This window comes from Saccopteryx leptura, chromosome 1, assembly GCF_036850995.1.
Source record: "Saccopteryx leptura isolate mSacLep1 chromosome 1, mSacLep1_pri_phased_curated, whole genome shotgun sequence".
NCBI lineage: Eukaryota > Metazoa > Chordata > Mammalia > Chiroptera > Emballonuridae > Saccopteryx > Saccopteryx leptura.
In genome coordinates this window covers 100,575,259-100,602,280 of record NC_089503.1, presented here as the reverse complement: position 1 = coordinate 100,602,280, position 27,022 = coordinate 100,575,259, and the positions used below count along the sequence as shown (strand labels likewise).

General features: G+C 40.7%; 1 protein-coding gene across 6 annotated transcripts in view; it reads right to left on the bottom strand.

Annotated features, from left to right (window-relative positions):
• SIK3 (SIK family kinase 3) overlaps positions 1–27,022 on the bottom strand; it is a 240,174-nt gene that overhangs the window by 43,807 nt on the left and 169,345 nt on the right. For all 6 annotated transcript variants that reach the window (XM_066372623.1, XM_066372640.1, XM_066372635.1 and 3 more), the window contains exons 5-6: positions 18,535–18,659; positions 17,909–18,032 (exon numbers count right to left, since the gene is read on the bottom strand). In XM_066372623.1, the coding sequence (XP_066228720.1) occupies positions 17,909–18,032; positions 18,535–18,659 (249 nt within the window). The remainder of the gene's footprint in view (positions 1–17,908; positions 18,033–18,534; positions 18,660–27,022) is intronic.

Genomic DNA, 27,022 nt, shown 5'->3' with positions numbered 1-27,022 from the left:
ACCTCATACCTGTGAGAACGGCTATCATCAATAAACCCACAAACAATAAGTGTGGAGAAAAGGGAACCCTTGGATGGTGGGAATGCAGACTGGTGCAGCCACCGTGGAAAGCAGTACAGAGTTACCTCAAAAAATTAAAAATGGAACTGCCTTATGACCCAGTGATTCCACTTCTGGGAATAGATCCAAAGAAACCTGAAACACTCATTTGAAAGAATATGTGCACCCCTATGTTCACTGCAGTCTTATTTATAATAGCCAAGTGCCCATCAGTGAATGAGATGATAAAAAAAGCCGTGGTACATTTACACAAGGGAATACTACTACTCAGCCATAAAAAAAAAAAAAAAGAAGAAGAAAATATTATCCTTTCCAACAGCATGGATGGACCTGGAGAACATTATACTAAGTAAAATAAACCAGTCAGAGAAATACAAGTACCAATAGTTTCACTCATATGTGGAAACTAATGAACAAAATGAACTAACAAGCAAATAGGGACAGACTCATAGATAGAGAGCAGGCTGACAGCTGTCAGGGGGAGGGGTGGTGAAGGGATTGAACAAAAGAGAAAAAAAGAAAAAGGGGGTGTGAGGAGGGTAGATGGGGGGATAAATGGTGATGGACAGAGATATTTGACTAGGGATCGCAAACACATAATATAGTGTACAGATGATGTGTTGTAGAATTTTGCACCTGAAATGTGTATAATTTTGTTAACTAGTGTCACTTCAATAAAGGGGGAGGGGAACAAAAACAAATACCTCTTTCCTAAAATGTCAAAGTAGCAGGTAACTAGATTAATAAACCTAACTCATGAAAAAATAAATCAATATCCCCATAATAGGTCCTGATTTAGAAGACATATCTAGTTCAATTTCAGGATGTTGAAATCTCTAGTCATCTGTAACCATTTTCTGGTCCCAGATGCTTAAAAAAATCTACATAAAAATGTAAAGAATTTACACCCAAAAATTTGCATATAATTTTAGGCTGTTCAAGGAGCCCCCAAAGCATGCCATGGATTCCCAAGGTGTCGACAGGCCCAGGTTAGGAATTCTTGGTTGTAGTGTCCATACCTAGAAACGACTTTTCCCTGTATGCCCTACGTAATGTCCAGCACACACAGGAACAGAAACCTAACACCTTTCATATGCTGCACAGATGGTAAAACACAGCAAAACACAGAAGGCCAGATTATTATCACCTACTCTTACTTCCTAAGTATCATATATAGATCATGAAATTCAAACTAAATGTGAATGCACATAAAATACAGAAAGAGGGTGAAGACAAAGGGAACAAAATACTCTCAAACCCACAGAATCACTACAGAACAGTCAATTAAAATGAGCAGAATGAAGGTGGGGCTTCAGACCAACTTCTCCAGATGCCAGGAAATACTCCACTTTAATGACAAATATAGCTCTATCACCTGTTGGTAATGATACAACGGGAGCACTAGCAATGCAGGAATGCACTGCTCTGCTGGAGCACCAGACAGGCAGCTCCCTCCGGGGCTGCGTTGATGTGCTCTGCACCAGTCGCCAGGGGTCTCCAGTCTCTGCAGCGGGGTCACTGTGGGCCCAGGTGTTGGCAGGGTTCTAAAACGGGAATGAAGCTGAGATCGCCAGTACGATTCCGTCCAAGAAGGCCGAATCTTTAACATCTTTTTTTCTTTTCTGACCTTGATAATAAAGAACTTTTCTAAGAGGTTGAAAGTATTTGGACTGAGGGGGCAAAAAAATAAAGGATGGGGAAGGGGAATTAAAGGCCAACTTCAAAGTCACAGAAGATAGAAGTTCTGTCTCCAGTTTCCAGGCTAGAAGAAATAAAGTAACTTAAGAAAACATTTTCTGACTAAAACTTTAAAACATGCCCCTGAAGAAAGGTTACAGGCAACAAGGCAGATTCACCTTGGAGAAGAGAGGTGCAGCGGGAAGGAGCACACTGGTTACTCAAGCATCTAAAGTTGTTTTATACGAGAAGATAAAGTAGATGTACACTGTGCTGCTGCCCCAGAGGCCTGAATCTAGAATAGTTAGGAAACAACACGTTCATTTAGGAAAAGTCTTTCTAGGTATTAGAGTTGACCCAAATTACTAGGCCAGGGTCCTGAGGATCTGAGTGGGGCCTCTTAAAGAAGGAGAGGGGTAGTCAAGTGGGCAGGGCCATATCTGAAGCACAGCTAATTTTACCTTTTAAAGATTAGTGTTCTGAGCAAGATTTCACATGACAAAACAGTCCAAAAACAACTGGAGCAAGAATGAACTCCTTGGTCCCCTCCAACTCCATAAACCATGTAAAAAGGAAAGGATATGTGCCGTGACACAGTGCACTTATCATCACTAGAAATGTTTAATCAGAGGCTGGCACATGTCACTAGAGGGGCTCCCAGCATCAGGTGTGAGGTGAGCTGGGAGTCCAAAAGAATGGAGGCAGTTTCGCTGAGCTTGTGCCCCCAGTGCCCACTGTCACATCTGACAGGTAGCACATCCCCAATGACGCTGCTGAAAGACACACTGGACCCAATAACTGCTACAGTTCCTTCAGACAGCTTTAATCACCAATTCTACAGATCCACACCTGAGCAAGCATTCGCCATCTTCAAGCCAGAGAAACCAGACAACTACCATTTTACAAAAGACTGAGATGTAGCACTGTTTGGGGACAAAAGCCTCGACCAGAGATTTCTGAGGCTCCCAGTGAAGCTTTGGAACCATCTCACACAGAGGTACTTTTTTACTGACCATCCTCACTTCTGAGGCTGCACAAAATAACCCGTAAGCCAGGCAACCACTTGAGGAAACATCAGCATGTAGGCATACCCACAGCCTCAAGGTTATGCTGTAACAAACCAAAACAACTTTTGGCAGGTAAGTATTCTTCATAAAGCCTGTGAATTTAACTGAAGGTGTTGATGAAATAGCTTTAGCATGTTAACAGAGTAAAAGACACAAAACAGAATAAAAAGCAACAGCCTGACCAGGCCGTGGTGCAGTGATAGAGCATCAAACTGGGATGCAGAGGACCTGGGTTCGAGACCCCAGGCCGCCAGCTTGAGCGCAGGCTCATCTGGTTTGAGCAAAAGCTTACCAGCTTGGACCCCAGGTCGCTGGCTCGAACAAGGGATTACTCTGTCTGCTGAAGGCCCACGGTCAAGGCACATATGAGAAATCAATCAATGAACAACTAAGGTGTCACAATGTGCAACGAAAAACTAATGATTGATGCTTCTCATCTCTCTCTGTTCCTGTCTGTCTGTCCCTATCTATCCCTCTCTCTGACTCTCTCTGTCTCTGTGTAAAAAAAATAAAAAAATAAAAAGCAACATAGGGAAGGAGAGAATGAAAGATTTAAAGAACAATTCTTCAAAAAATTTATTTAATAATAATTACTAATATTTATTGAGCACTTACATGCTAGACAGAGTGCTAAACTCTTTTATTTCATTTAAGCATTTAATTCATACATCAACTCCTATAATTTATCATATCAATTTTATAGAAAAATAAATTAAAAATCAGAGAATGAAGAAACCTGACCAGATAATAAAAGAGGCAGAGCGAGGACACAAATTCTGATCCATCTTACTCCAAAGCCAGAGTTCCTAACCCATATCATACCTAAAATAAATTAATTATTGATGTTTTAAGTGGTAGCCAACATAATCTTTTTTATTTTATTTTTTAAGTGAGAGAAGGGGAGTGAGACAGACTCCCACATGCACCCCAACCATGATCCACCTGACAACCCTGTCTGGGAACAATGTGTTAATCAACAGCTATTTTTAGTGCCTAAGGCTGACGCTGGAACCAACCAAGCCACTGGCTGTGGGAAGGGAAGACAGAAAGAAGGGAAGAGGAAGGGGAGAGAAGCAGATGGTTACTTCTCCTGTGTGCCCTGATTGGTGATCAAACCTGGGACATCCATATGCTGGCCGATGCTCTATCCACTGAGTCAACTGCAGATAAACAGCTCTTGGGATAAGTACTTTGATATTACCTTTGCACAGATAGTATTTGTTAAATGTTTTCTTAATAAAAACAAGTCAAATCAATTTCATTCTTCTTCTGACAGATCAAATGCCATGTAATCTCCATAGATGTCCTAATAATAAAGTCATCTACAAGCCAAATTAAAAAGGGAGGGGCAAGGTAAGTTCAGGGTTAGAAGATTGCAAACTAGCTGGAAAATAGTATTAGGGAAGAATGCAAGTTGGATTAAGATGAATTGAGAAGGCAGGAACATAGTGGTGAGGATGAAATGCACTACAGACGAGAGAACTTAGTTTTTTACACTCTGCTTGCTGCATGGTCATGAAGGCTGTGACAGAAAGCTAAGAAGGGACTAAAAATTTTAAAAACTGGATCATCAGAATCTTCAGGCTGATCCTATAATGGAGGGGATGCCAATTGTCACTTAAACCCTTCATGTGATGTCAAAGTAGGGGACATGTCAAAGCAGTCACTTTCAGCTTTGAAGGCAGAGGAGTGGTCTGAAAGAAATTGAGTGACAGATTCTTTCTGACCACATAAAACTGCTGGAGAAGCAGAAGACATATATGTGCCCGGAGACTTGGGAAGAACACAGGGGTGAAGCAATTACACAGGAAATTCATGTTTCTTACAGGTGCTTGGAGGAATAGTGTGGTCTAGTTTCTCGTGTATGCATTTTAACAAATACTAGCTATTCAAAGGTAATCCCAAAGCACTTATCCCAAGAGCTGTTTATCTGCAGTAATTTTAACAAACTTAATAATGTTAAATCTCCAGAGCAATTCAAATTTCAAAGAGGGCTCTATTTTTCTCAAATCTCAAAATCCAAAAACAAAACAAAAATAAATTGGATATTAAATCTCTAAAACGTGTCCCTGGAAAATGAATATATACCATACATACATACACACACACACACACACACACACACACACACACACACGTATACACGTATGTATGTATGTATGTTTGTTTGTTTTTTAATTGAGAGGAAGGGAGACAGAGAGACAGACTCTTTCATGCATCCTGAGGATCCACCCGGAAAGTCCCTACTGGGCAATGCTCTGCCTATTTAGGATCACTACTCTGTTGCTCAGCACTGAGCTATTTTAGCTCCTGAGGCAAGGCCATGGAGCCATCCTCAGCGCTCAGGACCAACTTCCTTGACCATTTGAGCCATGGCTGCAGGAAGGGAAAAGAGAGAGAGAAAGAGAGAGAGAGAGAGGAGAGAGAGGGAGGGAGGGAGAAGGGGAAGGGGAAAGAGTGAAGCAGATGGTCACTGCTTCTGTGTGCCCTGACTGGGAATCAAACCTGAAACTTCCACATGCCGGGCTGATGTTCTACTGCTGAGCCAACCGGCCAGGGCCAATGAATATATATATACATATATATGTTTTTTGTTTTTTAATTTTTTTTATTTATTCATTTTAGAGAGGAGAGGGAGGGAGAGAGAGAGAGAGAGAGAGAGAGAGAGAGAGAGAGAGAGAGAGGAGAGACACAGAGAGAGAAGGGGGGAGGAGCTGGAAGCATCAACTCCCATATGTGCCTTGACCAGGCAAGCCCAGGGTTTCAAACCGGCGACCTCAGCATTTCCATGTCGACGCTTTATCCACTGCGCCACCACAGGTCAGGCTGTTTGTTTGTTTTTTTAACAGAGACAGAGAGAGGGACAGAGAGAAAGAAAGAGAGGGATGAGAAGCATCAATTCTTCATTGCGGCACCTTAGTTGTTCATCAATTGCTTTCTCATATGTGTCCTGACGGGGGTGGGGGGGTGCTACAGCAGACCAAGTGACCCCTTGCTCAAGCCAACAACCTTGGATTCAAGCTGGTGAGCTGTGCTCAAACCAGATGAGCCCGTGCTCAAGCTGGCGACCTCAGGGTTTCGAACCTGGGTCCTCTGAGTCTCAGTCCGACATTCTATCCACTGTACCACTGCCTGGTCAGGCCCAGTGAATATATTTTTTAAAAAGTAAAATGGCACAAAAGTCATAAGCTTCTCAGAACAAGGATATGGTGTAAAAATACTTCCTGGATCTGTTATCCACTCACTTTGTCCAGCTCAGGTACCTATCTGGGGGAGAACTGATACTGGTCTGGCAGACAAGTAGAACAAGATGGAGACATGCCCTCAATGGCAGTCTCTGGACTAAGCACAGCTCTGTAAGCATCTGCGCCTCACTCTTTACATTCTGGACTTGGAAATATTTGTGATCCAGGGTTCCTCTTCAGTGCTAGCTACCTTTTCCAAAAAGAGAAAATTATGCAAAAAACATGCTGCTTTTCCTTAAAGAAAAAAAAATAAAGCCTGTCAATGTTCTGATCCTGTCATAAATAGTTAAAATAGTATAATTCTCTTGCTATGTTGTGATTCCCTACAGAAATAGGTAAAAAGTAAATCAGTAAGAAATCGTAGATGTTCCTGCCAAGATACCTTCTTTTGGTAAGAAGCTGGCCAGAGTTAGAAATCCTCACTCTGCTTATGGACTAAGCCCTGGAAATCATATTTTTTAATATACCCAAGAAAACCTTGTCACTGTCAACTATCAGCTATGGTCAAATCTATTTTACATAGTGATTATTTTGAAATCTAAACAATTGGCCTGACCTGTGGTGGCGCAGTGGATAAAGCATCGACCTGGAAATGCTGAGGTCGCCGGTTCGAAACCCTGGGCCTTGCCTAGTCAAGGCTCATATGGGAGTTGATGCTTCCAGCTCCTCCCCCTTCTCTCTCTCTGTCTCTCTCTCTTCTCTCTCTCTCCTCTCTAAAATGAATAAATAAAATAAAATTTAAAAAATTAAAAAAAAAAGAAATCTAAACAATGAAGATGAAAGGTCTTGAGATAAGACACTTCCATGTATCATATATATACTGGAGTTTCTTTTCTTTTTGTTGTTGCAATGAAATTTTGTTATATTAGATATTATTAGAATAGTGCTGTAGAGATTGGAAGACTTTTTCTCTATAAATTAAATTTTGATACATTACTGTCACAACAGAATTATATAAGCAGCCCTAACTTGCAAATAAAGGAACTAAAGAAAATAATCTTGAATTAACTAGAATGGAACTTAATCAATAATAGTATTTGTTATAATAAGATTTGACTCATAACGATTAAGCACTAAGATCAGCCCCTTTAATAAAATGGCACTGAGAAATAAAATGCCTTATTTTAAAACGATTTGCTTTCAGTTCTTTAGGGGGAAAAAAATGGGAGTCCCAGGACTGTAGTATTCAGTAAAATTCCTAGGGATAATCTCAGAGCAAGAGATCAGACAAGAAAATGGAGAATTCGTGGTTTAAATACAAATCCCAACACCACCGTTTTCTGCAAATTACTATCAAATTACTGGAATAGAAATAAAACTCCTTATAACTACATTCTGTGAGATATTTTCTGTGGCTGAACACACAGGCCAAAGGGAGATAGCTTGGCACAATTTACAACAAAGAGAGAGCCAATAAGGAAAGTCCTATTAGAAATCAATACATAGGCTGAAGGGCTTTCCATTAATTAGAAAAAAACACACATTTCTTGAACTTTCCTTATTTTCAACAGTTTTTCTAGGTGGCTATGATGCTGTCAGAATTAAGATTCAGAATTAGGAGATGCTTAAAGGCTGCTTAGCTCCAAGCTACACTGTTACATTAGAGGCTTTCCACTTTATGGCTCACTTAAATTTTTTCCTATTTTTAAAAAGAGAGAGAGAGAGATTGAGAGAGAAAAAAAAAGAGGGGGAGGAGCGTGAAGCATCAACTCATTGTTTGCTTCTCGTATGTGTCTTGACCGGGCAAGCCCAGGGTTTTGAACCGGCAACCTCAGTGTTCCAGGCCAACACTTTATCCACTGTGCCTGACCTGCACTTCACATTTTCAAAATAAAATTTTTTGCTTATACTGTCATATCATTATTCAAATATATTTTTAAGTCCTAATATCAATCACTACAGAACAAAATTCTCACTCAGTTTTACTTGATACTCTATTTTCAATAAATAATCCAGCTGTAGATAAAAATGTCTATCCCAGGACTCATTTTCTTTTTAAGCAAGAGACAGACAGGTAGGAAGGGAGAGAGATGAGAAGCATCAGCTCATAAGTTGTGTGTCACTTTAGTTGTTCGTTGATTGCTTCTCATATGTGCTTTTACAGGGTTGAGGGTGGGGGTGAGGAGGGGCGGGGAGGGGGGAGGCTCCTGCTGAGCCAGTGATCTCTTGCTCAAGCCAGTGACATTGGGCTTCAAGCCAGTGACCATGAGGTCATGTTGATGATCTCATACTCTAGGCCAGCAACCCCACGGTCAAGCTGGTGAGCCTGTGCTCAAGTCAGTGACCTCGGGGTTTTGAACTTGGGTCCTCAGCATCCCAGGTCAACACTAACCACTGTGCAATCATCTGGTCATGCTATTCTAGGACTCTCTCTCTCTCTCTCTCTCTCTCTTTTTTTAACAGGGACAGAGAGAGAGAGTCAGAGAGAGGGATAGTAGGGACAGGCAGGAACAGAGAGAGATGAGAAGCATCAATCATCAGTTTTTCGTTGCAACACCTTAGTTGTTCATTGATTGCTTTCTCATATGTGCCTTGACCGCAAGCCTTCAGCAGACTGAGTAACCCCTTGCTAGAGCCAGCGACATTGGGTCCAAGCTGGTGAGCTTGTTTTTTTGCTCAAGCCGGATGAGCCCGCACTCAAGCTGGCATCCTCGGGGTCTCGAACCTGAGTCCTCAGCATCCCAGTCCAACGCTTTATCCACTCTGCCACTGCCTGGTCAGGCTATTCCAGGACTCTTGATACCTGGAATAATCTGACAGATACATATTTATTGAGAATTAAATTATAATCAAGGATAGTATAAGTTTGACTTTCTGAAGTCAAACTGCCAGGATTCAAATCTCAGTTCTGCCTATTTAACTTAACCATGCCTAAATATTTTTGTCTATCAAGTGACAATAGTAGCCTAACTCACAGGGCTGCTTTGGATATTAAATAAGTTAATGCAACAGTGTCAGGTACATAGAAAGTGTTCAATGAAGTGAGCTATTATCCAAATCTCTGCAGCCCTTCCACTTAGAACTTCCTTCTTTCCTCCATTTTTCTCTATAAACTAGGAGACAGCCTGCTTAAAAAGGGTAATCGTAAGTAGGGCAGCACCAGTATTTACCCACTGGTTTTCTGTTATGTAAGGTACAATCCTGGAGATGGTCAGGGAAGGCCTGCTTACTCTGCACTATGCAGATCCAGCCTCTCTGCTTACATCATCATTTGACTTCTGCACTAACATGAAAGCACTACCCAGACTTCTCCCTTGTGGTGCAGTACGCCTCAGAAAGGCATGAGAGAAATGCTCTGAGGACTCTGAGCCTCTTAGTATCAGAGACTGATGGGGGAGCTATTTTAATCTCCTGTCCCATTCCCTCTAAACAAAATGCTTTTAGCCAAGCAAGGTGCTGTGAGGGTCTTGATGAGTAAGCCAATCGGGCAGAGCTGTGTGAGTCTAAGCAGCAGCTTTTGGCAGGAGCTGCACAGTAACGACTCCATTGGAAGCATTAGGTAAGTCTGGGTCTTCTATTCCCAGCGATAAAATGCTTATGCAGTATTACAATTAATTAAGTCACAATGAAGTCTAATCAATAAAGACTCAAAAATATTGTCCACAAGAGATCTCTATGCACCCGCTTTCACTGCAGCTTTTCACTGTAAATTAATTTTCCTTCAGTTAAATAAATGACTGATCTTAATACATTCACTAGCAGTTAGCATGATTGGTGAATAAGACAAATTAGGCTTTAAGAAACAGACTTCTGATGGTTTTTAAAACCATATTAGTAGTGAACAAGTCCAGTGCTCAAAAAATTTAAGCAGTTGGCTTCCCTCAGTGGGAGGGGAGTTACAGAAAGCATCTGCTAACACATGCGGCCAGGCTGGGTCTCATCTTCTGCAATAGCTCAAAAAAAAAAGTACGTTTTAACTTTTAATCCTTCTATAGGCCTGGCTGGTTCACTCAGTGGATAGAGTGTCGGCCCAGCATGCAGACGTCCAGGGTTCAATTACCGGTCAGGACATACAGGAGAAGTGACCATCTGCTTCTCTCCTCTACCCTCTCTTGCTCTCTCATAGCCAGTGGCTCAATTAGTTTGAGTGTCAACCCAGGTGCTGAGGATAGCTGGTCTGAGCATCAGCCCACAGGGGTTGCTGGGTGAGCCCTGGTCAGGATGCAGGCAGAAGCCTGTCTCTATCTCCCATCCTCTCACTTAAAAAAAATTATTCTATCATATAGGCTCAAGATTTTACCTAACTGTTCTTTGGCATGCTTTGAGAAATTTAATCCAAAAATACTGATCTACACCAAACTTACTTTACTTGAGTCATGACTTAAAGTAGGTTTACAGTAGATCAGAGAAAGTCTATAATAGATCAAAGCCTTTTTTAAAACTAGAAGTCACTTGACCTGCTTATTTACATAACCACCTACATAACAAACGCACATAAAACAAATTAATAATTTAGATAATCAAGCAGTTGCCCAACACTACAGTAAATCTGTAGGTAATTGATGAAGATTCAGTTTGTCAGTAAAAAATATTTACTGACTGTTTACAGCACATAGGTGCTGTTAGGTTTTATATAAGACAATGATGTATGAGACACAGTTCTGATACAGAGTTACATTCTAGGGAGAAAGGAGGAAGACATAAACATAATTATAAAACTGGCTGATAGAAAATCAATTTAGCCTCAAATAAATCCTCCTTTAAAGTATTACCACTGTCATTACAACTTGAAAGTATGTCTTTAGTATATGTCAGGATGCCTATGAAGAGAAGTTTGTGTCAAAACAAGAACCAGGCACAAAAATACCCATGAGTGTGAGGATACTTCACTTCACATATTACTGATAATAACTTAGAATTACTGAACTAACCATATCTATTTGCATTGCCTGGCCTCCTACACAGGTATAGGCACTCTGGAATTCAGCTTGGCTAGAAGAAGCTAGACCATGGGTCGGGAACCTATGGCTTGAGAGCCAGATGTGGCTCTTTTGATGGCTGCATCTGGCTTGCAGAAAAATCTTTAATAAAAAAATAAGAACGTTAAAAATGTAAAACATTCTCATGTATTACAATCCATTCATTTCCTACCGCTCATGTTCATGGTTGCGGGTGGCTGGAGCCAATCAAAGCTGTCTTCCAGGACAACACCAAATTTTTATTGGATAATGCATAATGTATACAGGTCGTTGTATGGCTCTCAAGGAATTACATTTTAAAATATGTGGCGTTCATGGCTCTCTCCGCCAAAAAGTTTCCCGACCCCTGAGCTAGACTATGGGCCTTCCCCACTTTGCCTCCCAAGTGTTAATTCAGAAACAATGCCAGCTCTGCTGGAGTTTCTAGATCCTTTTGGAAGAAAAATAGATAGACTCAGCTCAAGTCCAGGATAAGAGCCTAAGGAAGGAATGGATCTTGTTCTTTAGGACTTTCTTCACCAGCATTCCCTTCTGTAGTACAGTGATAGTGGACCTTAGAGCCTGGAAAGCATTTTATAAAGGATAACCTCCAAGTCTAGTGAGGTGCAACTGTGCCCCGAAACTAGAGGTATATGCAGAAAATGTCTCGAAGACAGACTTTAAGTTTCCTTCACATGAACCCGAAACTTTATGTATTTGAAGGATGTCTAAACTAAGAAAAGACTAAACAAACTTATTAATTAATTTTCTCCTATGCATCATCCTCTGGACAGCATTCTGGGATGGCCCTTTGGGATTCAGGCCCACTGTCAGGCATGGCCGAGCCGCATCCACTCCTGAGGGCAGGAGATGGTACACTGGTAACAGGAGTTATATACTCACTTCCTAGCCTGGGTTCTCATTTTCTGTACTTAATTTTGTTTTTTCTTCAAAGATAGAGAGAGAGTCAGAGAGAGGGATAGACAGGGACAGATAGACAGGAATGGAAAGATGAGAAGCATCAATCATTAGTTTTTCGTTGCACATTGCGACACCTTAGTTGTTCATTGATTGCTTTCTCATATGTGCCTTGACCGCGGGCCTTCAGCAGACCGAGTAACCCCTTGCTGGAGCCAGTGACCTTGGGTCCAAGCTGGTGAGCTTTGCTCAAACCAGATGAGCCCGCACTCAAGCTGGCGAGCTCGGGGTCTCGAACTTGGGTCCTCTGCATCCCAGTCCGATGCTCTATCCACTGCCTGGTCAGGCTGTACTTAATTTTACAAGAATTTTATTCCTATTTTAGGAATTCTTTGTCTAGGATTAAAAAATTACCATATTTAGGATAATTATGTCGGTGCTCTCTGAGTTTTTAAACTTTCATGTTAGCTTATATTACTTTACAAATATTAGTTTTTTTCTAAGTAGTTAAATGCTGCAGAGTTTATTTCCAAGCACTAAAGACAATGTAGCTGACAGCGTGGTTGGCTATTTTACCAGCACCTCTGCCTGAAGCCAGCAGGATGACAGGTGGAAGGGACCCACACTGCTCACAGGGGAAAGTGTGGACACTGGACAAACAGAAATGGACTGCCTGTCATGCCCTTCCTGCTCCATAGTGGTGTTGCAGAATGGACACAATAATGAACGCTGGCTTTGTCATTTATTACCTGTGTGGCTTTAAACTGCGTAATCTCTGTAAACTTCAGTTTTTATTTTTTGTTTTTTGGGGGTTTTTTGGTGACAGAGACAGAGAGTCAGAGAGAGGGACAGATAGGGACAGACAGACAAAAAGGAGAGAGATGAGAAGCATCAATTCTTCATTGCAGCACCTTAGTTGTTCATCGATTGCTTTCTCATATGTGCCTTGACCTGGGGGCTACAGCAGACTGAGTGACCCCTTACTCGAGCCAGTAACCTTGGGCTCAAGCTGGTGAGTCTTGCTCAAAGCAGATGAACCCATACTCAAGCTGGTGACCTCGGGGTCTCGAACCTGGGTCCTGCGCATCCCAGTCTGAAGCTGTATCTACTGCGCCACCACCTGGTCAGTCTAAACTTCAGCTTCTTAAAGTTCACTGACAAAAGGATAAAATAATAGGTGTCAATACCAATTCCACAGTACATGTTTGCAGCTCACATCAGATCAAGTATAAGAAACACTGTGTAAACTTGAAAGCCATAAAGAAATGTTATTAACATTATTATCTGAATATGAGTGCACACTCATATTTGGTGGTGTTTTAACAAACCTATTCCTGCACACATGCATGTATTTAACAGATCCTTTGTCCTAAGCCCTGGGAATATAGCATTAAACAAAACCAAAAGTATACAACAGTAAAGAGACAGTTGGGGGTTGGGTGTGAGGACACAATAAACAAATAATGTCAGGTAGTGGAAGGTGCTATGAAAAAAATAAAGTTGAGTTATCGAAAAAGAATGGTGGGGTAGTCAGGAAAGGCCTAAGGGGACACTTAACCTGAAACCCCAAGCGAAGAAGCAAGCCATGCAAATACTTGAGAGAACAGGAACATGTGTGCTTGGCAAGTTGGGAGAGAGCAAGGACACCTGTGTGGGTGGAACTTGGAACCTAAAATGAAAAGCAGCAAGCAATGAGGTTACAGGTGGTAGGTCGGGGAATCATGGTAGTTTAGGCCGTAGTGATAATAACTTTTTGAATTTTATTCTAAGTGCAAATGAAAGCCCCTGGAAGATTTAAAGCAGGATTCTACTTACTCTATACTTACCATTTACTAAGACCCACCACATGCATACACGGTGCCAGGCTACTGACAGCTGCAGAGAAAGCAAGCCTCTCTCTACTTTCTCTAAGCTCACAGTCTAGCGTGGAAGGCAGATAATGAAAGGCGTGATTACAATAAAAAGGTTGGTAAATCCCATCAGAGAACTTGAGACCTGAAGAATGGTAGAAATTATCTAAATTCTTCTATCAATTCTAATTTCTTTCTTTCTTTCTTTTTTTTTTTTTTAGTGAGAGAGAGAGAGAGAGAGAGATAAGAAGCATCATTTTATAGTTGTGTCACTTTAGTTGTTCACTGATTGCTTCTCATACATGCCTTGACCAGGAGACTCCAGCTGAGCCAGGGACCCCTTGCTCAAGCTAGCGACCTTGGGCTTCAAGCCAGTGGATTATGGATGAACCGTGCTCAAGTTGGTGACCTCAGGGTTTCGAACCTGGGACTTCAGTGTCCCAGGTCGACACTCTACCCACTGCACCAGCACTGGTTAGGCTATCACATCTCATTTTTCATTCTAGAATATAGCAGTGGGTGGGATAGGACGGGGTAGGAAGAAGTATTCTAAGCAGAGGGAATTATTCCAAAGAATATCCCTGGTTCAGGGAATCAGAAGGAAATTAGGGTGACTAGAAGGAAACTGGGAGTTGGGGCCGAAGACATAGATAGGAACCAGACCGTAAAGGTATTTTTCTGTTGTTTTTTTAAAAAGCAATCAGGAGGTCAAATTTAGTAAGTTAAGATCAGCCTTTTTAATATACTTTGCTTTTTAAAAAACTTTCGTTCAATTGTATGTATTTGTGTGTATGCAGGGAATGTCCTAGGTTGCAGTATAAAGCATATTTTACTATGATCATGATAAAAAAATGTTTGAAAAGTTTAAGCTGGAAAATGATATGATCAGATTATCTCTGTGTGTGTGTGTGTGTGTGTGTGTGTGTGTGTGTATTTTTAGGTAGGTGTTCTAGAAAGCCCACTCATGAGCAGTGTGGAGGACAGACTAGAGAAGTGGTGACAAGACTGGAGCCAAGGATCCATTAGCTGGGTAAAATTTAATCTAGGCCAGAGCACGACAGAAGGTGCTGCAGAGACAGAGGGCTGGGTCTAGAGGATTTGGTAACAGGCTAACTGTGGCAACAGTGAGAGAGGAAGAGAATTCAAGGTTAGTTTCTGCCTTGGACAGATGGTGACATCATTCACTAAAATAGGGAACACAGAATAGAGCAAATTTGGGAGGCAGGGAGAGTTAAATTCAGTCTTGAAAATGTTTCCATTAAAAAAAAAAGTTTCCCAGATAGCCAACTAAATGGGAGATGATATTTTCAAACCACAGCACAGATAAGGGCCTAATATCCAAAATATACAAAGAACTCATAAAACTCAACAAACATGTAAACAATCCAATATAAAAATGGGAAGAGGTCATGAACAGACACTTCTCCCAAGAAGAAATACAAATGGCCAACAGATATATGAAAAGATGCTCATCTTCATTAGCTATTAGAGAAATGCAAATCAAAACTACAATGAGATACCACCTCACACATGTTAGATTAGCTGTTATCAACAAGACAGGTAATAACAAGTGTTGGAGAGGCTGTGGAGAAAAAGGAACCCTCATCCACTGTTGGTGGGAATGTAAAGATGTAAAGTAGTACAATCATTATGGAAGAAAGTATGGTGGTTCCTCAAAAAATTAAAAATAGAACTACCATATGACCCAGCAATCCCTCTACTGGGTATATACCCCCAAAACTCAAAAACACTGGTACGTAAAGACACATGCAGCCCCATGTTCATTGCAGCATTGTTCACAGTGGCCAAGACATAGAAACAACCAAAAAGCCCTTCAATAGATGACTAGATAAAGAAGATGTGGTACATATATACTATGGAATACTACTCAGCCATAAGAAATGATGATATAGGATCATTTACAACATGGATGGACCTTGATAACATTATACTGAGTGAAATAAGTAAATCAGAAAAAACTAAGAACTATATGATTCCATACATAGATGCAACACAAAAATGAGACTCATGGACATAGACAAGAGTGTGGTGGTTGGGGGGGGGGGATAGTGGGAGGGGTTGAGGGAGGGGAGGGGCACAAAGAAAACCAAGTAGAAGGTGACAGAAGACAATTTGACTTTGAGTGATGGGTATGCAACATAATCAAATGTCAAAATGACCTGGAGATGTTTTCTCTGAATCTATGTACCTAACTAATCAATGTCATCCTGTTAAATTGTCTAAAGAAAAAAAAAAAATTAAATAGTTTCCATTAAAACAAATTCAAGGCATGAAAGTGAGGCTGACCAGTAGCATCTGGGTGAATACAAGGCCCTTCATCCTGAAGAGAGGTCTGGGCCAGGACTGAGTGCTCACGGGGACTGGTCACAGAAATCTCTGAAGCCATGGCAGGGAGTGAGATGCCTCAGAAAGATGGTAAGAAAAAAAGAGTAAGAAAAAAGGAGTTAGAAGATAAACAGAGAAAGAGAAATCTGGTGGAGAACAGGGAGATGGTGCACCCACAGAGACAGGAGGGAAACTGGCGAATGTGGTGTCTGAGTAGCAACAAGAAGAAAAATGTTTCAAAAGTAAAAAGCACTTTTTTTTTTGCTGAGGAGTCAACAATGTGATTAAAAATGGCCAAAACACATGGACAGGCCCTGGCCAGTTGGCTCAGCGGTAGAGCGTCGGCCTGGCGTGCGGGGGACCCGGGTTTGATTCCCGGCCAGGGCAAATAGGAGAAGTGCCCATTTGCTTCTCCACTGCCCCCTCTGTCCTCTCTGTCTCTCTCTTCCCCTCCTGCAGTCAAGGCTCCATTGGAGCAAAGATGGCCCGGGCGCTGGGAATGGCTCCTTGGCCTCTGCCCCAGGCGCTAGAGTGGCTCTGGTCGCGGCAGAGCGTCGCCCCTGGTGGGCGTGCCGGGTGGATCCCGGTTGGGCGCATGCGGGAGTCTGTCTGACTGTCTCTCCCCATTTCCAGCTTCAGAAAAAACAAAACAAAACAAAAAAAACCACATGGACAGACACCTCACTAAAAGTATATATACAGATGGTAATGTCTATAAAATACTCATCCTCATCATATGTCATTACAGAATTGCAAATTAAATAAGATACCACTACGTATCTATTAAAATGGCAAAAATCCAAAGTACCAGTAACATCAACTGCTGGTGAGGATGTGGAACAGGAAGCCTCATTCACTGCTGGTGAGAATGTTGCTTTCTCAATAAAAGGGTTTCCTGACCATACTTTTTTCAAATAACCTTCACCCACCATCCTTACACCTCCTTCCCTATTTATTTTTCTCTCAGCACTTATCATTATCAGACATACTATTCATTAAGTCATTGACTCTAAGAAGACTTCCAGTTTGTTATTCTAAAATGCAATTCCCAGGTGCCTACACCTTGTTGCCAACCCAAGTGGACTTACACTCTGCATGTTGCTCCTTAAAATGAAAACATGATTAAGCAAAACAAAACAAACTGCTTACTATGCTGTCTTGGCCATCTATAGTGTTCTTATGTGCATACTGACAGTGATAAAACGCTGCAGATTCTCAATATCTGGGATCTCTTTTCAGTGTTAAATTTTTCTAAGAGCTATTTACCCTACTACTAACCACTCATTTAAAAAACTTTTTTTTTTTAATTTGTGTCTGGTGGATAAAAGTTATAGAAGTAGAAAAGGTAGCAGCAGCAAGACAAAAAGATGAAAAGTCTGCTTTATCCTTGACATTTTTTACCACATTTAGTGGAATCCTGGTCAATAGAAATGCTATCCTGAAAAGGGTGGGCAAGGGGGTGAAGAACAGGGTGAAACAACAATATTTATTGCCTTGCTACTATGTGATGTGTCTACTGACTCTTTACATATGTTATTTAATTTATTCCACATAGTAATAATCCTCACAAAGAGACAAAAGCTCAGACACACTTAGTAATCTGCCACACAACACTAGTTGTTATGTGCAGAGCCCAGAGCCAAACTCAGACAAACCGAGCAGGGCTGACGCCTACACACTTGTTCCTATATAACCTTGCTTCCAAAGGTACCAATTCAGCAAGCTGGAGCTAAGAAAGGTTGTTAAATGGGCCATTTATACTCTACATTCAATTCCTAGGATAACTTAGCATGCCTCACTTCCCGTGAACCCCGTCAGAACCATGTGCTGGCAACTGCCTTCCTTACCTGTGGACATAAAGAACGGGATACGGAACTTCCCACTCAGCACCCGGGCACGCAGATTCTGCAGTGTGCTCCCATCAAACGGCAGGGCCCCGCACACGAGCACATAGAGGACGACACCAAGGCTCTGCATCCCAAACAAAGAGTATGTACAATTAGTCACATCAGAGGAAACAAACAAGACCATTACAGCCTGCGTCTGAAGATGATCTGAGTCATGCACAAGATAATGAAAGAACCTTTTTCTTTTTCTTAATAAGAAATGATATGGGCACTGTCAAGGCCAATCGTCTTTAGAATAGTTCACATTCTTCTCTGCTTCCAGATGCCAATTTTGGGTAGTACATTTAGAATTTCTCTCGTATCCATCTTCTAGGAAGAAGGCAAGAGGCAACAACAGAATCTCTGTTCTTCACAAGGGCACCTATCCAGGCTTAGGGGGTTGAAATCTGCAGCTCAACCCTTAAGACAACTGCCAGGGGAAGGACTGCCCAAAGAATCGGGAATTCAAAAAGCAGGTAAGCAAGATTGCAGTTCACGTGCAGCCTTCTGTGTCTTCCAGGATGGAGACAGCTGTCATCACTCAAGAGTACTAATGTTATGGGGCATAAGAGAAGGGAGTCACATACCCAGATGTCCACTTTGGGCCCATCATATTCCTTTCCTTCAAAGAGCTCAGGGGCAGCGTAGGGGGGACTGCCACACCAGGTCTTCAGCAACTGCCCAGGAGTGAAATGATTACTGAAGCCAAAATCTAGGAAAACAAATGGATATAATTTGTGTTATCTTAACCTAGAAAATACTAGTTTTTAGTCAATAGAATAAAGGTTCTGGATCATTAAATTTGAATATCCAATGTGAAAACAATATTTAGAAATTATGAAACCAGCCACTCAAATTTAAAATAACAGTTAAATAGAGATATAGATGAGCTGGAATGCAAAAGATATCGGGTTAACTAGAAGTATATGTGATTGGTTTACACCAGCAAAGTAAACACTGTTCCCTCCAAAAACTTAGGCCAAGTAAGCAAGTGGGGTTCTTCATCCTTTAAGAACAAAAATGAAATTGGATGACTAATGTTAAGACCACATCAAAATCACAAATACATGTAAACCTACTCAACTGGACTGGACCTAAAACTTTCATATAAATTTGACTTCTTATGGTGTTAGGAAAACAGCTGTGTTAGGCTTGCTCACTTGTACTTTGATTAGTGCATGAGCCAGTGGCAGCGCCACGTGTGTAGCCTGTGTAAGGCTACGGGTGCTTGTGCTCAGGGTGGTTGTGGACCGCTTGCCCGCCACTGCAAGGGATCATTTTGCTGTTCATTTGCCTGCTGCCATGAGAAGCGGTTTTCCCCTGCCCGTGGGCTCATCCGCCACTGTTACAAGACTATTAAACGGGAATGGGCCAACACTTTCCAGCTCCACAGTTCCTCCACCGTCTACCAAACCCAATGTGAACCTGCCTGGCCTCGGCCACTGGCATTACATATGGCAAACACATTTATGACACTGACTTAAAAATTCAGACAAAGTGACATTATTAAGGTTGCTTATTCAAAATAAAGAATGTGAAACTTACAAATTAAACAAAGAATACTTACATTCCACTTCAACTTCCTTTGTGCTTCAATTTCCCTCCTTTTCAAAGAGGGGTGAGGTTTGGGGAGGAATATTAATAAAAAGAGCAAGGATGACAGGCCAAAGCACAGAGAGTCTCTTACTTATGAGCACTTTTCTGTGTATAAACATTTACACTAACAACTCAATGCACGACAGGCCAGGTTCCCTCCTGCCACAGACTTAACACATTCCTTGTGGTCAGAGCATCCAAAAATGCTCAGCACCTCCTCTCTGACATTCTTCCCTACCTTTCCTAGTTTTACTCTCACTGAAATGCTGTGCCCTGTCGCTACTTGCTCTTCTTACTACCTTTTTCAGGTGTTTTCTAATAAGCCATGTGCTGGTTCTGACTGTCTCCTTGCTCTACGTTTTTCTCAGAGCTAACTCTCTTGGTCTCACAGTTCTCACTATTGTTTGGTAATAATTCTCCAAATCTGTATCTGACTCTCGTATCTGAAGTTCTTGACATGAATTTCTAATACTTGCCTAGAAAGAAACACACAAACTCACTATTTTCCAAAATTAAATCTGCTCTTCCAGTGATTTTCCCAAGGTCACTGATGCCATTACTAGCCCAGTTACCACAATACTGGAGTTGTCTTTCCTTTCTTCCTTTGTTTTAAAAAAATATTTATTGATTGATTTTTAGAGATAGAAGAGGGGGAGGAGAAGAGGGAGAGAAGAGAGAGAGAGAGACATCAACTTGGGGCTCCAAGTACCTAGTCATGCCATCTTTGGTTGATTCTTGTATGTCCCCTGACCGGGGATTGAATGTTAGGACCACACTCCACCAAACCGAGTGAGCCACCTAGCAAGGCCCTTTCCTTTCTTCCTTACTTCCCATTTAAAACTGTTATAAAACCTCACTGCTCCTACCCTGTAAGTGTACCTTGATCCATCTCCTCCTTTCTTTTTACGCTCCTATCATCTCAGTTCATGCTCTTACCATCTCTGACAAAGACTGATGCTACTGCTTATTGCCTGTACCTTTTACTTCCCTCTAAACCAGGGGTCTCAAACTCAACTCAGCATGTGGGCCGCAGAGCAAGATCACAGCCGTTTGGCGGGCCGCACTAGGTCTACAAAAGGCAACTGTTACACAACACTTTTCTCAGTGCAGTTGAAAACAAAAAAAAATCAGTACAACAAGCACAATCGTACATGCAGTTTACTCAGTTTCACAAAACGACCAGAAACTGTAGTTCGCATCACAACTGCTGTTAACTAAGCTAATATCTAGCTAGGATGCTAGAGAAATGAAAAATACAAGTAGGCCCCTAGGCTTACTTAATTTTATCCAAAATATTTTGAACTTCGTGGATTAGTCTGCGGGCCGCACAAAATTGTTCGGCGGGCCACATGCGGCCCGTGGGCCGCGAGTTTGAGACCCCTGCTCTAAACCATCCATTCATTGAACAGTTTACGTTGCACAAATCACATTATGTTACCTCCACGCTCAAAAACATTTGGTGGCCCCCTTCTGCTTACAGAATAGTCTAAACCCCTTAGCATTGCCATTGAAATCCTTCAAACCAACTCCTCCCTACCTTCCCAACTTGTGCCTTCCCAGCTGGCGCTGCCATTCTAATGTTAACAGCCTGCTTCACACCCTCGTTTCTGTGCTTTAACTACTTACTCTGTTTCCTCTCTATGCCATGACTTTTCCTTTCCTTTCCACGTTTGAAATATCACTCTGTTCCAAGGTTCAGTCAAGTATTACTTCCTGTTTGAAGCCTTAACTGATCTCCACCACAAAATGCTGTCAATGGTTTCCTCCTCTGTGCTTCTAGTCCTCTGTTTATACCTCCACATCTCAATCACACCTTTTACATAATACTTAATGTGTTTATTCCCTCTATTATTAAGTAAACGGCAGTGATATAATTTCATTTATTTTAACTCCACACAGTGTTTCCACACATAGCAGGGACTCAAGAAAGGGTCACTAAGTTAAACTGTAATAAAATCACTGGTCCGATCCTTTCATCACCTCCTGGCTCCCCTAGGGTTCTCATACTGACTACAGCAGCTGACTAGCAGTAGAGCCTCTACCTCCTAGCTCTCTCTCCTACGGTTCTAAAATTAACTTACTGATCACAGGGGGCTTATAGGTCAGAGCCATCATTAGAATCTCATTATAGTGACTTCTTTGAGAAAGCAAGTGTTCTCATTCCTCAATGTAAAATAAATGCCTCTTCTGCCAAAAAGAGGCCAAGCAATGAATTAAAACCAGTTGACTTTAAATTTTCCTAAGAAGCCACTTAAAATACATAGGAGATTTCTAATTTTGAATCACAAAAGCTCTATCTAGAATTAATAACCTTTCTACTGTTTTACTCTGCTGGGGAGGGGAAGCACAAAGTTAATGGCACTAGTGTGTTTATTATATCTACCAAACAGGAAATCTTTACAAAGGGAGCTAACCTCCGCTGCGGACATAGGCTTAGATTGCATTAGGTGTTTGTATGAGAAATGAGTGTGCAAGAATGAACGGTAAGCTTTAGGGGCTGACAATTAGAGAGGGCCACAGTGGGGAAAGTACTTGCTTTTACCGTACATCACTGCCAAACAACTGGTCTCCAAAGCTAGATCCAATGACCAGCAGCAAGACTTCAATTTCGGTAAGATTCAACAACAAAACCCCACCTTTTGCTTTTATTCCCTATTACATACCAAGCAAAAACCTTCTACTCCTGTAAACCTGTCCAGAGGTCTCCCTATAACTATTTCATGTACTGTTGTTATACTTCACTCTAAAAATGTTGCTAACAGGAGCAAAATTTGCTCCTCCCTGCCTATGACACTCCCCTCCCCCCCCATGAAAGGCCAGCTTCCTCCAATGAATGATCCTGGATTATCCCAGTTCATTCTTTAATGTACCAAACCTAACAGGATCTGACCCACCCTCCGGCTTCAATATACATATGTACCATAATTGACAGTTTTATTGAAAGCACACTGCTCTCTTACCCTCCTCACCAGTGCCTCTTCACAAGTATTTCACACTAATTTTCAACATTGTTCTGCAACTTGTTTTGTTAACATTCTGGCTAGATCACTGTCAGTTCAACTATACTGTAACTTATTTCCTCAAAATTTAAATTATGATGTGGGAGAAACCTCAAATTATTAACATATACTAAATCTGGAACTCATTTTTAATGTTCAGTTCTTTCTAATCAACACTTCAGGGACTGAGTAACTGGGATAGGAAGAATACCTCCTTTTCATTCTCTAAACTGCTTGCATTTGGGAGCATTTTGCTACATATTTCAGGAAGACTGGAAGGAAAAATACAAGCAATTAAAAGTCAAACCAGTATATTTTGGATTTTGTTGGTGGTTGAGGGAAGTACCAGCAGAATTCTGCCCAGATGTGTGGCAAGAAAGGAAGGTGGGCTGGGGTCGCTGGAGAAAGATAGACATGGGACAGAACTGCTAAGATTTTTGATGGTTTTTAGTGATCTGAACATATAGACAACTAAAGAAACAGCAAGATGACCCAATTTAGACGAGAAAGTGATCACAACAAAATTTAAAGCAAAGTAAAATGGAAAAGGAAGAATTCTTGTTGGCTTAAATCAGAAATGCTGAAGAAGCAGGGAAACAAAAGCTTTTAGAACTTAAGTTTGCTCAGTTACCTCGAACCTAGAAAACCCTATTTCCATTCATCTTATTTTGGCTCTGGAGCTGTTCTTATGCATAATATCCTTCATTATTTACTAAAGGCTCCTCTTCTTTATGTCTCTTTCAGAATCTCTAAATAGTCTCCTCCATTTCCTTCACTCATCTATACAATGTGTATATGTGGAAGCCTTCCAGTGGACATAGCAATGTGTTGGCTCCTATAAAAGACCCAAAGCCAGAAAAGGTATGTTCTCATGGAAGGACTCAAAAAGGAAGAATTTAGCTGAATGGCTAGAATGTGAGGAGGCAGAGGGGGAATGCTGAACAGTGGCTGGGGGGAGAGAGCATAGCAAAGGTGATCACTTAGAACTAGTGTACTGAGTTCAAGCAACAATACAGACTGCCCAGGGTATGATGTAGAGTTTGTAGAAGTATGTGTATGGCAAGAAATAAAATTACATAGAAGCATCAGGCCAGACCAAAGTGTATGCAGCACTTCACATTCCCACCAACAATGTACAATGGCTCCAGTTTTCTCCATGTCTTCATAGCTTCAAATGACAGAACAAGGATTTTAGACCTCAACCTACGAACCAGTGTTTTCTTTCATTTTCCTCAAAAAATTAAAAATTTTATTAGACTTCAGTTACAAAAAATTGATTATAAATTACCATCTTTGGTTCATGATGCAGTCTCACTGTTACCCCATCCGTGGCCTGCTTTTATTGAGATATATTTCACATCCCATAAATTCAACCATTTAAAGTGGTTTTTAGTCATCCCTTGCCATATCACGGTTCACTTTTCACAGTCTATATCGTGGATTTTTATATTGTATATATCTAATTTTGTATCATGGTTTTTCATTATATTGCGGGATTTTATGGTATATAGGTATTTTTATATATTTATTATTTTAATTATTTTGTGGCAAAATAAGCATTTTCTAGCATAAAAAATTGAAAGCATTTATAAGAGTGTGGGATAAGTTAATAACACTGTGGGAAAGGTTTTTATAAGAGTGTGGGGAGGGTTTATAAAGCCTTAAAATCTATATAAATAATGAAATAAATATAAGGTCACTACTTTGCGAATTTTTGCCTACCGTGGGGGGTTCTGAAACCTAACCCCTGTGATAAAGGAGGGACCACTGTATATTCATAGAGTTCTACAACCATCACCTCAATCAATTTTAGAACATTTTCATCACCCCAGAAAGGATCTCCAAACTAATCACAGTTAATCTGCATTTCCTTCCTTAGCTCTTGCATAAATGCCTGGCCCTGGGCAGTCACTGTCAACCTCTCGTCTCTCTGGATTTCTCTATTCTGAACATTTCACATAAAAGTGATCACATAGCATATGAGTTTGTGTGACTGGCTTCTCTCACTTAGCATGTTCTCACCATGTTCTGGCATATACCAGCAGTTCCTCCTTTATTGCTAAATAATATTACATAGTATGGATATATCACTTTTTATTTATCAGTTTATCACTTGATGAATATTCAGACTGTTTCCAATTTTTGGTATTATGAATAATGCTGCTATGAAAATTCATGTAAGTATTTTTGTGGATGTATGTTTTCTCAGGTATGTACCTGGGAGTGGAATTGCTGGGTCATATAGTAGGGTAACTCCATGTTTAATCTTTTGAGTAACTGTCCAAACTGTTAGTCAAAGTGTATATACCACTTCACATTCCCACCAACTATGTACAATGGTTCCAGTTTCTCCACATCCTCATTGTGGGTTTTTTTAAACACAGCACTTCTTACCATGTTGATGAAAACCAGTAAAGTAATGATGCTGAAGTACTAGTCAACTCACTCGGGTCATTAGAAATGCATCATGGTCACACAGCTAGATGGCCAGCACCATGGAGGAGCTGGGTCTCCTGGGAGAACCAAGAGCTAGACCAGCTTGGACTCACCACCCTCCATGCAGCAATTCCCCCCTTTGCGCAGCACTTGGAATTATATGAAACAAGGAGATATTTTTTAAAGAACATTCTGTCGAGTGCTGTGTTGTTGTACTGCTTATGTATTACCTCACTAAGATGAGCATTATTTTTGTTTTAAGTCTGGAAAAGTGAAGTTTATTAAGTAATATGCTCAGATTTGAAGTTATAAAAAAATCACTAAGAACAAGGCCCAGCTCATGATGTCAGCCTGGATGCCCTGAAAGCCACACCAACCAGTGATTTTAGCATCATGTACATGTTTACAAGGAGGGAGGTGGACACCCCATAACTCACTTTATACAACTTTCAAATTCCTTGATTATTATAGTACACTGTTTTTCATTTTGCTCTTGCCTGTCAACTCTCTGTTCTGCTTATATAATCCCCAAAGGTCTATGCTGTTTGAGGAACAGTACTATGTGTTTACAAGTTTCTCTAAAGGCAGGGCATTGAAAAGAATGGTAGGCACTGTATATCAGTGAAAAAATACATTTTTCAATCAATGGCACAGAACAATTGGTTTTCCAAATGGAAAAAATTAAGCTGAACATATTCCTCAAACTATATCCTAAAATCAATTCAAGGTAGATCACAGACTTAATGTAAATACAAAACTATAAAGTTTTCATAAAACAGTAAAGGAGAATATCTTTATAGACTTGGGGAAATGAAAAGATTTTTAAAACAAGAAATGCGAAGCACTAATCATAAAGAGTAGTGGTAAATTTGAGTAAATTAAAATTACACTGAAATATATACTCATTTAAAGACATTATAAGGAGTGAAATCAGAAACCACAAATAAAAATATTTATACACATAAAATAAGATTTGTGTCTTCACTACTGAAACAAAACTCCTAGAAATTAATAAGATATACAACACAGTAGAAAAAAAGGCAAAAGACACTAAACCAAAAAATAAATAACAGCCATGAAAAGAAGTTCAACTTTGTTACTAAAGAGAAACACAGAAGAACTAAACCACTAAAGATAACTATTACAAACTCACCAGATTAACAAAAATCACAAAGTATAAGAATGGCCAGCAACTGCAGGAACGGGATGCTCCCACCGCCAGCACCTGATTTGGCATTCTCAAATGAAAGCTGAAAACAGGCTGCATGACCGCAAATTCACTTCTAGGTTTACACTCTTCAATGCTTAAGAATCAACATTAAAGTTCAAGACTGTAACAGGATAAATGTTTAAGAATATTTTGCATCTGTTAGAGCTCCAAACTGAAAGCAATCCAAACAGCCATCAACAGATACAATAAAAAACAACATATGGTATATTCATATCACAGAATACTACATAGAAATAAAAGTGAACACATCACAGCTAAACAAATATGGATAAATCTCAAAAACAGTGCTGTGTGAAATCAGGCATAAAATAATATATTCAGTATGATTCCATTCATATAGTTCAAAAACAAGCAAACTATATTAAATATGGACCATTCCACATTGTATTCAATATAAATGGCAACCCTTGGAGCAAAACTCCTGAGGGATGCGGTAGACAGGTGGTCTTAAATAGAGCAAGTGAGTAATTAACACGGAAACCAAGACAGTGATTACCTCTTGGGGGAAGGCTGAAGCTGTGATGGAGGAGTGCTGTATGGGCTGATGAAATTGCTACCTATATCCTGATAGAAGTGGTGACTGCACAGGTGTTTACTTCCTAGTAATTCACTAAAGTGTACATATATGATTAGGAAACATTTCTGTATCTACACATAATATCTCATAATAAGTGATTGAAGAAAATAGGCTCCTTTTCCTCCCCTACCCCTTCCATTTCTCGCTGTTCAGTCATCTCACTGGGATCTAAGCTCATTATCACAGGGATTGGGAGGGCAGGGGTAAGGCTGGCTCACTCACCATTCATTTCCTAG